This window comes from Paroedura picta, chromosome 4 (assembly GCF_049243985.1).
Source record: "Paroedura picta isolate Pp20150507F chromosome 4, Ppicta_v3.0, whole genome shotgun sequence".
NCBI lineage: Eukaryota > Metazoa > Chordata > Lepidosauria > Squamata > Gekkonidae > Paroedura > Paroedura picta.
Window position 1 is genome coordinate 142,785,640 of NC_135372.1, and position 13,189 is coordinate 142,798,828.

The 13,189-nt window shown below is 54.0% G+C and overlaps 1 protein-coding gene across 1 annotated transcript; it reads right to left on the reverse strand.

The window, feature by feature from the left end:
* Window positions 1-758: 758 nt before the first annotated feature.
* SCRT2 (scratch family transcriptional repressor 2) lies at window positions 759-12,352 on the reverse strand. The gene is made up of 2 exons (XM_077335980.1): window positions 12,110-12,352; window positions 759-1,690 (listed from the first exon to the last, which is right to left on the reverse strand). Exons 1-2 carry the CDS (start codon window positions 12,249-12,251, stop codon window positions 981-983), a joined length of 852 nt encoding a protein of 283 aa, XP_077192095.1. The 5' UTR covers window positions 12,252-12,352; the 3' UTR covers window positions 759-980.
* Between the last annotated feature and the right edge of the window lie 837 nt (window positions 12,353-13,189).

The window sequence follows — 13,189 nt, forward strand, 5'->3', positions numbered from 1 at the left end:
ATCCAGAGAACCGGGTTCGATTCCCCACTCCTCCTCTGCAGGAGGCCTGTAGGGTGAATTGGGACTTCTCTGAACTCTCTCAGCCCCCCTCCCCACCTTAAATGCTGATGGTTGTGGGGAGAGGAATGAAAGGTGATGATTGTAAGCCACTTGGAGAAAAGAGGGGTATAAATAGGGTTGCCAGCTCCAGATGGAAAATTCTTAGAGATTTGGGATGGAGCCTGGGGAGGGCAGGGACCTCAGTGGGATACAATGTCATGGGGTCTGCCCTCCAACGCAACAATTTTCACTGGAGACTGGAGACGAGCTGTAATTCCAGGGGATCCCCAGGACCTGCCTGGAGGATGGCACCCCTAGGTATAGAAACCAACTCTTCTTCTTCAGAGAGTCCCATGTTGTCATAATCCCATGTGAGCTCCAGGCTCCCCCTGGAAGCTGGCAACCCTGATCTGAATGCAGCCATTAAACGCAGGACACGGAACGTAGCAAGCAAACCCCAACTGAATCTGTGCAGGCTCAATAAACCATTTAATGAGGGAGCCGCCTAACAGGAGTTTGCCAATTTCCAACAGACTAACAAAGAAGTCCCGGTGAATTACCCTTGTTTCACTAAACTTCATCAGTATATAATTGCTCAGCAATTGCTACTGCACGTTTCTGGAGATTGGGAGAATGCTGAGCATCTGACATTGTATCTCATTTTGCCCACTGATTGTTACATGCTTGCTACATTATACACTGATGAAGTATACTGAAACAAGGGTCATTCACCGGATCATTTTGTTATTCTGTTGGAAATTGGCGCACTCCTGTTTGGAGGTTCCCTCATTTAACTGTTGATTGAGCCTGCACAGGATTCCTTTGGTGTTTACTTGACCCCCGCTCTGAAGCCACACTACTAACACCCTCCCTCCATTTCCCCCCAAGGGCAACGGCTCCACCACACCCTTCCTCCCCTCGCTCCGGCAGAAGGGCCGGCCTCAGTTCCCGTCAGCGTGGCAGGCATGCGGCTGCTCGGCGCCCTTGAGGCAGGCCGACTCGTGGTGCTTGTTGAGGTAGGACTTGAGGGCGAAGGTCTTGTCGCACTGCCGGCAGCGGTAGTGCTTGAAGGCCGAGTGGGTCTGCATGTGGGCCCGCAGGTTGGAGCGGTCGGCAAAGGCCTTGCCGCAGTGGGAGCAGCCGAAGGGCTTCTCCCCGGTGTGGGAGCGCATGTGGCCCTGCAGGAGCCAGGGGCGGCTGAAGGCCTTGCCGCACACCCCGCACTTGTGCTTGAGGTTGTGGGTCAGGACGTGCATGGCCAGCGCCGGCATGGAGACGTAGGCCTTGCTGCAGGTGGGGCACTTGCGGGCCATGGTGCTGTCCAGGCTGCGGTGCGTCTGCTTGTGCCGGCTCAGGTTGGAGGAGGTGGCATAGGTTTTGCCGCATTCCGGGCAGGCGTGGCGGTGCCGGCCGGGACGCTGCGCCACGCTGCGCCGCCGCGACCGGCCGTCGGTGATGAAGAAGGCATCCATGGAGTAGCTCTCGGTCACGGCCGCCTCGCCGTGGAAGTAGTGAGCCGAGAGGCTGGACTGGGGGCTCTCGGGGTCGCTGTAGTCCTCGGGCAGCGGAGTATACGCAGGGTCCGGAGAGGGCAGCTGGAGGCCGCGTTTCTTCTCGTAGCCGGGAGAGGAGAGGCGGGCTTGGAGGTAGCCTGGGGGAAGGGCAGAAAGAGATGGCCAATTAGGAATCCGGGAGACCTGCCAACCTCCAGGAGGGAAAAACGAGATTTATTGTATTTATGATGGGGTTTTTAGGCTGCCCCTCTCCAAAAGTGGCCTCAGGGCGGCTTGCATCAGGGTATAAAAACATGTCAAAAATACAAAATCAAATATAGCAAACTTTGGGCTAAAATAATACTAGAAATCTGCCTTTCTCGACTTTTTTTACCGTTGAGAAACCCCCTGGAACATTCTTCAGGCTTTGAGAAACCCCAGAAGTGGATCAATCGTGCAGAATAGGGTTGGGAAGCAGAACTGTGGCCATGCCCACCTGTGGCCCCTCCCCCTCCCACCCCCTCCAGGCCTATCATTGGCCATTGGGATGGGGGTCAACATGACCATATATGACCTCTTCGAAGGTGGTCTGTATAGCACTATACGCTGGTGGAGTCCCCTCCCCAGACGCCGATTCCAGAATTTTTCCCAACCCAGATCTGGCAACAAAAGAACACAAAGGTTAAGCAAACAAAACATAAAATAAAACACAAGAATTTATTACACGGTGCCCATAATTCTAGGAGGCAAAAGGACAGGCAGGAATGCCATTCAAAACTCAAATCCAAGTGTCCAAGATGAAGCTGCCTGTCCAGTTCCAGAGATTCACACTCATGACATGTTTGGACCCTCAAAACGAGCCCCAAAAGAGAAATCCCAAACAAAGGCTCTAAATCAATTCTGCAAAAACTACGCAACTAACATGCGTCAGGCGTGGGAACAAAGACCCCCTGGGCCGTAGTTAAATGTCCAGAGTATGTTGATGTGCAAGCCAAAAAGAAAAGTGCCACAGGTGGACAAAACTCCACTTCGCAGAGACTCCTCCCGAGTAAATCTATCCGTACGCACCAGTGATCCCCGGAGGCCTTTCATAGGAGATCTCCTGGAATTATAACTTATTCCTGTAGACCAAGATGGATCACAAGGTTACTCTTTCTGTGGCAGTAGAAAAGAGCAGGAGCCCCTTAAATACCAACAAAAACTAACAAAAATGTATAGTTCGTTTTGAAGTTGCTGCTGGACTCTTGCTCTGCCTAATTGTGAAATAAGGTCAGGTTAGTTAGTTTGAGAGCGTGACAGAGCCTGACAGCACACCAGCATCCTGGTTACCCCAGATCTGACCTTGACCCTCTAAGAGCTGTTCTCGCCTGGCTCTCTTCTGAGCCAACGTGGTGTGGTGGATAAGAGGGGCGGCCTCTGATCTGGAGAACCAGGTTTGATTTCCCACTCCTCCCCAGGCAGCCAGCTGGGTGACCTTGGGCTACTCACAGTCCTGTTAGAGCTGTTCTTGTAGGGCAGTTCTCCCAGAGCTCTTGTTGTCCCCCCCTCCCAACTCGCAGGGTGTCTGTTGCAGGGAGAGGAAGGAAAAAGAGGTTTGTAAGCTGCTTTGAGGCTCCTTTGAGTAGTGAAAAGCTCAGTATTAAAAAAAAGCCAGTTCTTCTTCATCATCATCTGTCTTGCAAATTCCACATTTGCTCTGGGTATTATTACTGTGACTATTATTAACAGTATTTTTTTTTTTGAAAAGCCGCCTTGAATTTCTATCACGGGTGAAAAGCACCAGGGCTCCCCCCTCCCCCTCCCAGCTCTCTCTTCCATATCTGCCGTGCACAGATCCCTCCTCCTGCCCCCCCCCACCCCCTCCATCTCTCCTTGTTTACCGAGTACAGTCACACACGCTCCATGCGCAAAGAAATGCACCGCTCAGCAGATTTTTGCACTTCCTCTGGAGCGTGCAGCAAGGTTATCGCCGGGAGGAGAACCAAAGCAATCCCTCCCCCCCACCGCCTGCGTTTCATTTTGATCCCCCAGCCCCCAATACACACCAAGGGCTTGTCAGCTGCTTCATGCAAGGGGGTGGAAAGCAGACCGAGGGAGGGAACAGGAATCTTACAGGGTTCCCTTTCATGTTCTCGTTCCCCTGCCTTTCCCGAGAGGATCCGAATGCCAATAGGATGGCAAACCCTTTTCCACGGTAACCAGCGAGAAATAATAAGGAAGTGGTGTATAGGTGGGAAAAATAAATGTGTTAACTAACGTCTCTGGTATGATTCTTATATTTTAATCCAGCAAAACAAGAATTCTTTTCTTCAGTGGCTATTCCCTCTCCTCTCATGTATGAACAATTGTTATTCATGAGAATAAACTCAGGAGAAATCGCCTCTTAGTATACACTGGCCACATGGCTCATACCTATTTCCCAGGGATCTGTATTCTGCTAAGTAATGTCTTCATGATTATATCAGAAGGGCCCTGTTTGATCAGATCACGGGTCCATCTAGTCACAGAACCACAGAATCATAGAGGTGGAAGGGGCCATACAGGCCATCTAGTCCAACCCCCTGCTCAACGCAGTCTGACACAGAGGCCAACCAGTTCCTCTGGAGGGCCAACAACAGGGCAGGGAGGGTGAGGCCTTCCTAAGAACATCAGAAGATCCCTGCTGGGTCAGACCAGGGGTCCACCTAATCCAGCATCCTGTCTCACACAGAGGCCAACCAGTGCCTCTGGAGGGCCAATAACAGGGCATAGAGACCAAGGCCTTCATAAGAATGTCAGAAGAGCCCTGCTGGATCAGACCAGTGAAGGTCCATCTGGTCCAGCATCCTGGCCAACCAGTTCCCCCCAAGGGTCAACAACAGGGCATAGAGGCTGAAGGTCAGACCAGTACTCCATCTAGTCCAGCATTCTGTCTCAGGCAGTTCTTCTGGAGCTCCAAGAACTGGGCACAGAGGAAGACGACTCCTGGCCCTGGGATTGAGAGGTTGACGGAATGGGGAGGTCCAGGCCATCGCCGAGCCATCTCTGACCAACCGCAGCTGTCTAAGATTTGCCTGAAGGTCTTCCCTAGCCCTGCTGTGTTTAGCCCTTCCTGGAAAAGGTGTGAGTAACGGGGGTGGGGGGGGAGCAGCCAAGAGCAAGTGGAACCAAATGCCACCACCCCCCCCCAAAAAAATGCACGAACCCACAAAGCCGCCTTCTACTGACTCAGACCTCCCAAACTGAGCCGCCCCTCCCCGAAGCAACACAAGGCAATGCTCCAGAGCTATTTTAACCTTTCTGTCTATCCCCAGCCAGTTCTGGTCACAGCGCTTATAGAATCATAGAGTGGGAAGGTGCCATAGAGGTCATCTAGTCCAACCCCCTGCTCAATGCAGGATCAGCCCTAAGCATCCTAAAGCATCCAAGAAAAGTGTGTATCCAACCTTTGCTTGAAGACTGCCAGTGAGGGGGAGCTCACCACCTCCTTAGGCAGCCTATTCCACTGCTGAACTACTCTGACTGTGAAAAACTTTTTCCTGATATCTAGCCTATATCGTTGTACTTGAAGTTTAAACCCATTACTGCGTGTCCTCTCCTCTGCAGCCAACAGAAGGAGAGCAATCGAGCAATCGAGCTTACTAAGAGCCATTGAGCATTTCTCACGGGCTTCTGTTCTGCAAGGACAGCCGTGTCCCCCTTGGCCGAGAACATAACAAGTCGCCGTTGGAGGGTCTTTTGCTTGGATCAGCTTTTCTAGCCAAGGCAAAAGGGTCTCCGAGCCCCAGAGGACGATTTGTGAATCGTAGCGGGGGGGGGGGGGAGAGATGGATGGCAGCGTCGGATTTGCAGCAGTGGCAGGAGCCCCCCTGGGCACACCTGCCCTGGCCTCCTTGACGCTGATTGGATTTCCCCGCAAGGTGCTGAAGCTGCTGATTTGCGGATTCATCTCGATTCCCCTTCCCCACTCACTGGGCTTTTCCGCATGCTCCGTGGCACCTGGTTTTCTTGCCTTCCATCCACAAGGCTTGGAATTGTCCTGGGCATATCCAGAAGAAGAGCTGGGGGGGGGGGGGTTGGTACCCTGCCTGGCACTACTGAAGGCGTCTCAAAGCAGCTTACAATCACCTTCCCTTCCTCTCCCCAAAACAGACACCCAGGTGAGGCTGAGAGAGCTCGGAGAGGACGGGGACTGGCCCAAGGACACCCTAGAATCATAGAATCCTAGAGTTGGAAGGGACCTCAAGGGTCATCTAGCCCAACCTCCCGCACTGTGCAGGACTCTCACAACCCTCTCGCTCATCCACTGTCACCTTCCTCCCCCTTGAGCCTTCACAGAACCAGCCTCTCCATCAGATGGCTCTCCAGCTTCTGCTTAAAAATCTCCAAAGATGGAGAACCCACCACCTCCCTTGTGAAGGACGTGGGCCTGAGAGAGCCCTGAGAGAATGGTGATTGGCCTAACGTCCCCCAGCACGCTTCATGTGTATCAAAGTGACTTATGAACACCTTACCCTTCTTCTCCCCACAACAGACACCCTGTGAGGGAGGTGGGGATGAGAGAGCTCTGAGAGAACTGGGACAGGCCCAAGGTCACCCAGCTGGCTGCATGTGGAGGAGGAGTGGGGCATCCAGCCTGGTTCTCCAGATTAGAGGCCGCTGCTCTTTAACCGCGACACCACGCTGGATCACAAGAATCCCTTGAGGCTTCCTGTTCGGGACAGCAGAGGAAGCGACTGCACGAGCACCAAGCTTTGAAAACAGCCCAGCATTTCTGCTTCCCCAAAAAGAATGGGGAAGACCTTCCAGGCCTTGGAGATGCCTATTAACTAGGGGCTGAGGCAGCTGCATGCATGGTTGTTTTTGACTGACCAGGAGGTGGGCCAATGGGGAAAGGATGGGGGGAGGGGAGAGCTGCCCGCCTCCCCCCTGCTCCTCTCCCCCCTGGGGAAGGCAATCCATATGTTCCCGCTGCTTCCCTTTCCCATTGATCCACCTGCCCCCATCCCGCCAGAGACAAGAGGAAGGGATGTTCCCAGTCAAAGCGCTCTTTGTTCTGCCTCGTCTCGATGAGGGATGAATCGGCTCCTGAGTGTCCTTATCCTGTCAACAGACGATTCCTGGGGAAGCCTGTCCGGTCGTTCCCCTTGGGTTCCCTCATTCAGACCTTGCTACGGGGACCCAAAAGAGCTTGCATTCCTTCTCCTCACCTCCATTTTCATTCATTAATTAATTCATTCACACATACATGCACTCACTCATTCACTCACTCACTCAACAAAAATAGAGTCCAATATCACCGTAAAGACCAATCAAGATTTATTTAAGGTGGGAGCTTTCGAGTGCAGGCACTCTGTGCATGCACTCGTAAGCTCCCACCTTGAATAAATCTTGGTTGGTCTTTAAGGTGATATTTTTATTGTGCTGCTTCAGACCAACATGGTGACCCACTTGAATCTATTCACTCAGTCGCTCGCTCACTCACTCACTCACTCACTCACTCACTCATTCATTCATTCATTCATTCATTCATTCATTCATTCATTCATTCATTCATTCATTCATTCATTCATCTCTATTGACATACCAGAATATTGCAAGGTATATATGGCAAAAGGTCAGAGCAAGACCAAACAGAAATAGACGACAGCAAAACAGATCAAAGCGTAATACACTAAAAAGAAACCATACTTCTGGCTATAAGTACTTCAACTAAACATTTAGCAGCCATGGCTGTAATCTCTGTGGGGAGGATCATTTAATAGCTCTTGGAATGACCTTTCCTTATTTACAAGACCTTGGAATGCAATTAAGGGCCAAGGAGTTCTCTGTGGGGAACCTCATGAAGCTGGCAATTGTGCGTTGTGTTGTATCCAGTGAGTTTACAGAACAGAAATGTGGCCACCCTGAAACAGAAGCCACTGATATCTCCCAACTAAAGCCATTTTTATTGTCACAACAACCCTGTGAGGGAGGCTAGACCTGAGTATGTGATTGGCCTGAGGTCAGATGGGCCAGTGAACTTCCAGGGCCTGAGCAGAGATTCCAGTCATGGTTTCTCTTTAACTGCTACACCATGCTCGACTACATGGGCTAGTTTCCCGGGGGGGGGGGGATGCCCGTTGAGATTCAGATACGAGAAGAGTTGTTTTTTTGTACTTGCTTTTTACTACCTAAAGGCGTCTCAAAGCAGCTTACAAACATCTTTCCCTTCCTGTCCCCACAACAGACACCCCGTGAGGAAGGTGGGGTGAGAGAGCTCTGAGAGAACTGTGACTGGCAAAGGTCAGCCAGCTGGCTGTATGTGGAGGCGTGGGGAATTGAACCTGGTTCACCAGGTTAGAGGCTCCTGCTCTTAACTGCTCTTAATAGCTTCTGCCAGGAAAGACTGAGCATCTCACATGGACAGGTAGCTCCCAGTTCCTCTATAAAGCATCTTCATATGCTCTGCTTGGCATCATGGCCTCTCAACTGGGTTTTATCCACAGGCAGTCAGATGAGAGACCTTGGGTCAGTTACAGTTCTCTCAGTTCTCTCAGAGCTCTCTCAGCTTCTTCCTAAGTCCTAATTGGCGTAGTGGCCTCTAATCTGGAGAACCGGGTTTGATTCCCCAATCCTCCACCTGCAACCCACCGGGTGACCTTGGGCCAGTCACAGTTCTCTCAGAGCTTTGTTAGCCTCACCTACCTCACCAAGTGTCTGTTGCGGTGAGAGGGAGGGGAAATGATTGTAAGCCGCTTTGAGCCTCCTTCGATTCGTAAAAACCGGGCAACCAAAAAGCCAGCACCTCTTAGAATCATAGAATTAATACAGTTGAGAGGGACCTCCAGGGTCATCTAGTCCAACCCTCTGCACTATGCAGGACACTCACGACTACCTGCCCGCCCACAGTGGCCTCAGTCCCATACCCAGATTATGCCCCCCCCAAAAAAAAACCCCCCAGAATCTCTGACCAGTCTGGCCTAGAGGAAATTCACCTCCAGACCCCACACTGGCAATCTGCATTTCCCTGGGCACGTAAGAAAGGGCCCCAAGAGCCAAGCACTGACACAATCTTCTTCTTCTTCTTCTTCTTCTTCTTCTTCTTCTTCTTCTTCTTCTTCTTCTTCTTCTTGTACACTGAAACCCGCTCCCCCTTTTATTTGTACTCAGGTTACAGCCAATTTATTGCAGCCCTCCTCATGAGGCTCCTTCCATGAGGTCCCTTCCAACTCTATGATTCTATCATGACTCTGGACGATTTAGTGGTCTCCCATCCAAATCTTGAGTAGGGATTCTGTGTCCAGCTTCTGAGATCTGACCAGATGGAGCTAGGCTGGCCTGTCCAGGTCAGGAGAAGCCGACGAGGAGACATTTCTACCTTACTTTTTCCTACCTCAAGGGGTCTTAATGCTGCTTGCAATGACCTTCCCCCCCCCTCCCCACCATAGGGACCTTGCGAGATGGGAGACCCCCAGCAGTGAAGGCTTAAAGGACAGGTCTGTGTCCTCCAGCTGGGGGAAAAAGCATGGGCGGGGGACTTTCCAATTCATTTGTGTTCGGACTGTTGGGAGGGAGGAAAAGGTTGCAAACCAGCAGGGTCGGGGGGGGGGGCTTGTATTACCCATGGGGCTTCAGACCTCTGAAAAAAGTCCCAAGAAGCCACCTCTGGTCATGCGGAGTCTGGGGGTCACTCAGGGACCCACAGAGGAGGTCAAGGGGTTTACTTCCCCTCGTGGTCATTAGGTCGACTGTGAATCACAACATGGCCCTGGCAGCCGAAGTGAGGAAAGGTTGGTTTGTTTAAAACACCCTTTGGATAGGTGCCTGTGCGGAGATTTTAATTGCCCTCCTGGCAATCGGGAGGTGATATTTTTTAAAGAGTTTGGCAGGTGGTTGAGCTTGCTGGGATGAGTCACTGGGGCAGAGGACTCCAGGGGGGTTTCGTTACCTCTGCTGCCCCTCACTGAAGTTCCTTTTCCCAAGAGTCCCAAATCCTTGAATCCAGCTCTGTTCCTTCCTTCCTTCCTTCCTTCCTTCCTTCCTTCCTTCCTTCCTTCCTTCCTTCCTTCCTTCCTTCCTTCCTTCCTTCCTTCCTTCCTTCCTTCCCTGCCTCTTTCTATCTTCCTTCCTTCTTTTTCCCTGTCTCTTTCTATCTTTCTTTCATTCTTCCTCTCTCTCTCTCCTTCCTTCCTTCTTCCTTCCTTCCTCTATCTCTCCTTCCTCCCTCCCTCCCTCTCTCTCTTCTTCATTCCTTCCTTCCTTCCTCTCTCTATCTCCTCCTTCCTTCCTTCCTTCCTTCCTTCCTTCCTTCCTTCCTTCTTTCCTTCCTTCCTTCCTTCCTTCCGATGACCCTGTAGAGTTGTTAAAGCGAAAGGCAAACAGAAGGGTTCTGCCTCTACGTAGCAACCCTGGAATTCCTCAGCCATCTCCCATCCAGGTACTTGCCCGGCCTGACCCTGGGCAGACAAGCAGAGGCGGTTGGCCATGGTCTCCCTCCCTGGACTTCCATCCAGGTAGTAACCACAGCAGAACCTACTTAGCTCCCACTGAAGCAGGGCTTGCCTAGGCCATTGGGTCAGAGCACACAAGCAGAGGTGAACTGCCCTTGCCTGCCTCTCCGTTTCCACCCTGCACTTCCTTGTGGTCTCCCATCCAAGTCGTAACCAAGGCAGAACCTTCTTAGCTTCCCCCTGCCTAGGCCGTCAGATCAGGGCAGAAGCAGAGGGGATCTGCCCTGGCCGACCTCTGCATAACAACCCTGCACTTCCCAGGGCAGAAACTCCCTGGCTTCCACTGCAATAGGCTTCCACTGTGTTTGCTGGCAGGGGCTCATGGGAATTGTAGTCCATGAACATCTGGAGGACCACAGTTGGGTCATGCAGGCCAGGACAGATATTCCAAGGTGGTTTGACATTGCCTGCCTTTGGATTTGTCAGGGGGAGGGGGGGGGCTCAGTTCCATGCACCAACCAAAGTTTGATTCCTTACTCCTCATTCAGCCAGCTGGGTGACCTTGGGCCAGTCACAGTCTTGATAGTGCTGTTCTTGCAGAGCAGCTCTGCTTAACTTCTCAGAGATTGATCAGAGGAGTCTGGGGGAGGGACACAGGTGCAGACCAACACTTCACACGTGTGCACGCACGCACACACACACACACTTAAATGCACACCAGAGGCAAACTTCTAAAGTACAGGCATACTCTACTGACCAAGAAGCAGCAATCCACTTGACTGATGAAGAGCATTTTTCATACACTCTAGAGCAGGGGTGGCCAGAGAGTGGCTCTCCCGATGTCCATAGACTACAGTTCCCATCAGTCCCTGCTAGCTGGACATGGACATCAGGAGAGCCAGTTTGGCCACGCCTGCTCCACAGTTAGTATGGTCCTGTGGTCAGAGCGGTAGCTTCTAATCCGGAGAAGTGAGTTTGGCTCCTCCTCCGCATGAAGCCGGCTGGGTGACCTTGGGCTGGTCCCAGTTCTCTCAGAGCTCTCTCCACCCTGCCCACCTCACAGGGTGTCTGTGGTGGGGTGAGAAGGGAAGGTGATTGGAAGGTGCTTTGAGACTCCTTCGGTGTCAAAACCCTCCAGCTCGGCTCCTTTTTTCTAAATAATGCACTTCCAAGCCACTTCTGTGTGGATCTCACTGTGCGGAATGGTGATATCCATTCACGGACTGAAGTGGCTGAAGCAGATTGAAGCAGCTATTGTTGAGCGTGTGTTAAAGAGCCTGAAGCCGGACTGGGGGTGGGAAAGAGTCAGATTCTTGTGGACTAGACGCCGGGTGGCCAAACTGTGGCTCTCCAGACATCTGTGGATTACAATTACCATGAGCCCCTGCCAGCATGCCAGAGACTGTAGTCTGGCCACCTTTAGACTAGAGGCTCAAAGGCAGGGATGTCCCATGGAGTCTTTTTTGTGGTCTGGAACAACTCCCCCCCCCCGTGTGTGTGTGTGTGTGTGTGTGTGTGTGTGAGAGAGAGAGAGAGAGAGAGAGAGAGAGAGAGAGAGAGTTAGTTTTGGGGAAAGTATCCCTTCTAGAAGGATCTCTGTAGGGTCCCGAAATTCCCGATGCGAAGGACCTTGCAGCCAAGACAAAAGGAGACTGCCTTGGGGATCTCTAAAAAGTGCCCCAGAACGGTTCTTTTATTTCTCTAGGAGTCCGCGAATTTCCCGGTCCCCGGCAAGGAAACGGCTCCTTCTGAGCTCCATGTGCGCAAAACAAACAAACAAACAAAAAAGCAAAACAGCGCTCCGCCGCTGCTCCGCGCCTCCCCCCTCCCCCCCCCGCGCTCTCTGCCCCCCAGATTTGGCGACCCTCACTTTCTCCCACGCAGCCGAGAAGGCAGCCCGGCTTTTCCGGGACGCCGCTTCCCCGGGGGAAAAGGTCCGCGCCCGGGTCATCCGCTCTCGCTCGGTCCGCCCTTCTCCCGGGGGATCCGGGAGGCCGTTGCGCCGTCGCCGGAGACCGCACCCTCGGCGAGGGCACCCCAAGCTGCGAGGCAGGGAGAGTTGCCGGGAAGGGCGAAGGGCGCTCGAGACCCCCCTCCCCAGCCTCCCCCGATCCAAGCCCCCCTTCCCTCCCCGAGCCCCCCGGGGCTTCCCTCCAGGGCGCTCACCATTGTCCTCGGCGGGGTGGGCGTCCGCCAAGGGTCCGGCCGCCTCTCCGCGGGAACTTTGCAGCGGGTGGTAGACGGGCGCCGGGGGGCCGGCCTGGAAAGCGTCGCCCTTGACCTTCTTGACGAGGAAGGAGCGCGGCATGGTGCGGGCGGGCGGGCGGAGATCAGCACTTCGGACAGCTCCGCGGCGCCGCGCTCGCTCCGGCCGGCCGCGACTGGAGGCAAAGCGCAGAGAGAGCGAGAGAGAGAGAGAGCCGGGCGGGGGCGGGGGGAGGAGGAGGAGGAGGAGGAGGAAGGAGCGGGCGGGGGGACGGGGGGGGGCTCCGCCAAGGAATCGCTGAGGTCAGCAGCGCGCTCCGACCCCCTCCCCGGCTTTCCAGGGGACTCGGACCGGGCACAGCCAGGCGGCGCGGAGATCAGGTGGAGGAGCGCAGACCTTTAATCCGGCCCCCAGGACTCCGGCGGGGGGGGGGAGGGGGGAGGCAGGAGGAGAGAGAGAGAGAGAGAAAGAGTGAAAGGAGGGGGCTGGGGCGACGGGAGGGGCAGAGAGAAAGTGAGAGCGGAGCGGTGTGGGGGGGGGGAGGAATGGCTTTGGCAGGACGGGCGAGGGGGGGGGTGGGCGGGGGTGGGCGGGGAGGTCCCCGCGGCCCATCTGGTTAACACGGCGAGGGGAGAAGGGGGATGCCCGCGGGCTGAGCCTGGCGACACGCGGACCCCCGCAGCGGTGCGCCTCCCCCCACCCCCGCCGCCACCCCCACCGCCGGCACTCACACGCGCCTCGCAGATCTATCCCCCAGAAGTGCCAGCCGGATTTAGCACCGGGGTGGGGGGTGGGGGTTCGTTGGCAAGCTCAAGTGTACAAGAAGGAGATAAAGGGGGAGGGGGGCACCATCATCCGCACTTTGCGTTGCATTTATCCTCATGTTGCAATTAAGGAAGAACATGAAAGTACCGGGGAGGGGAGGGGAGGGGAGATCCTGTCTTTAGAAGTTTTCTCTGCACGCATTCCCCCACCCACCCCCACAACCCCCCACCCACCCCTGGCCAGGAGCAGAGGACAAGGGAAGCGAGGCGAAGGGA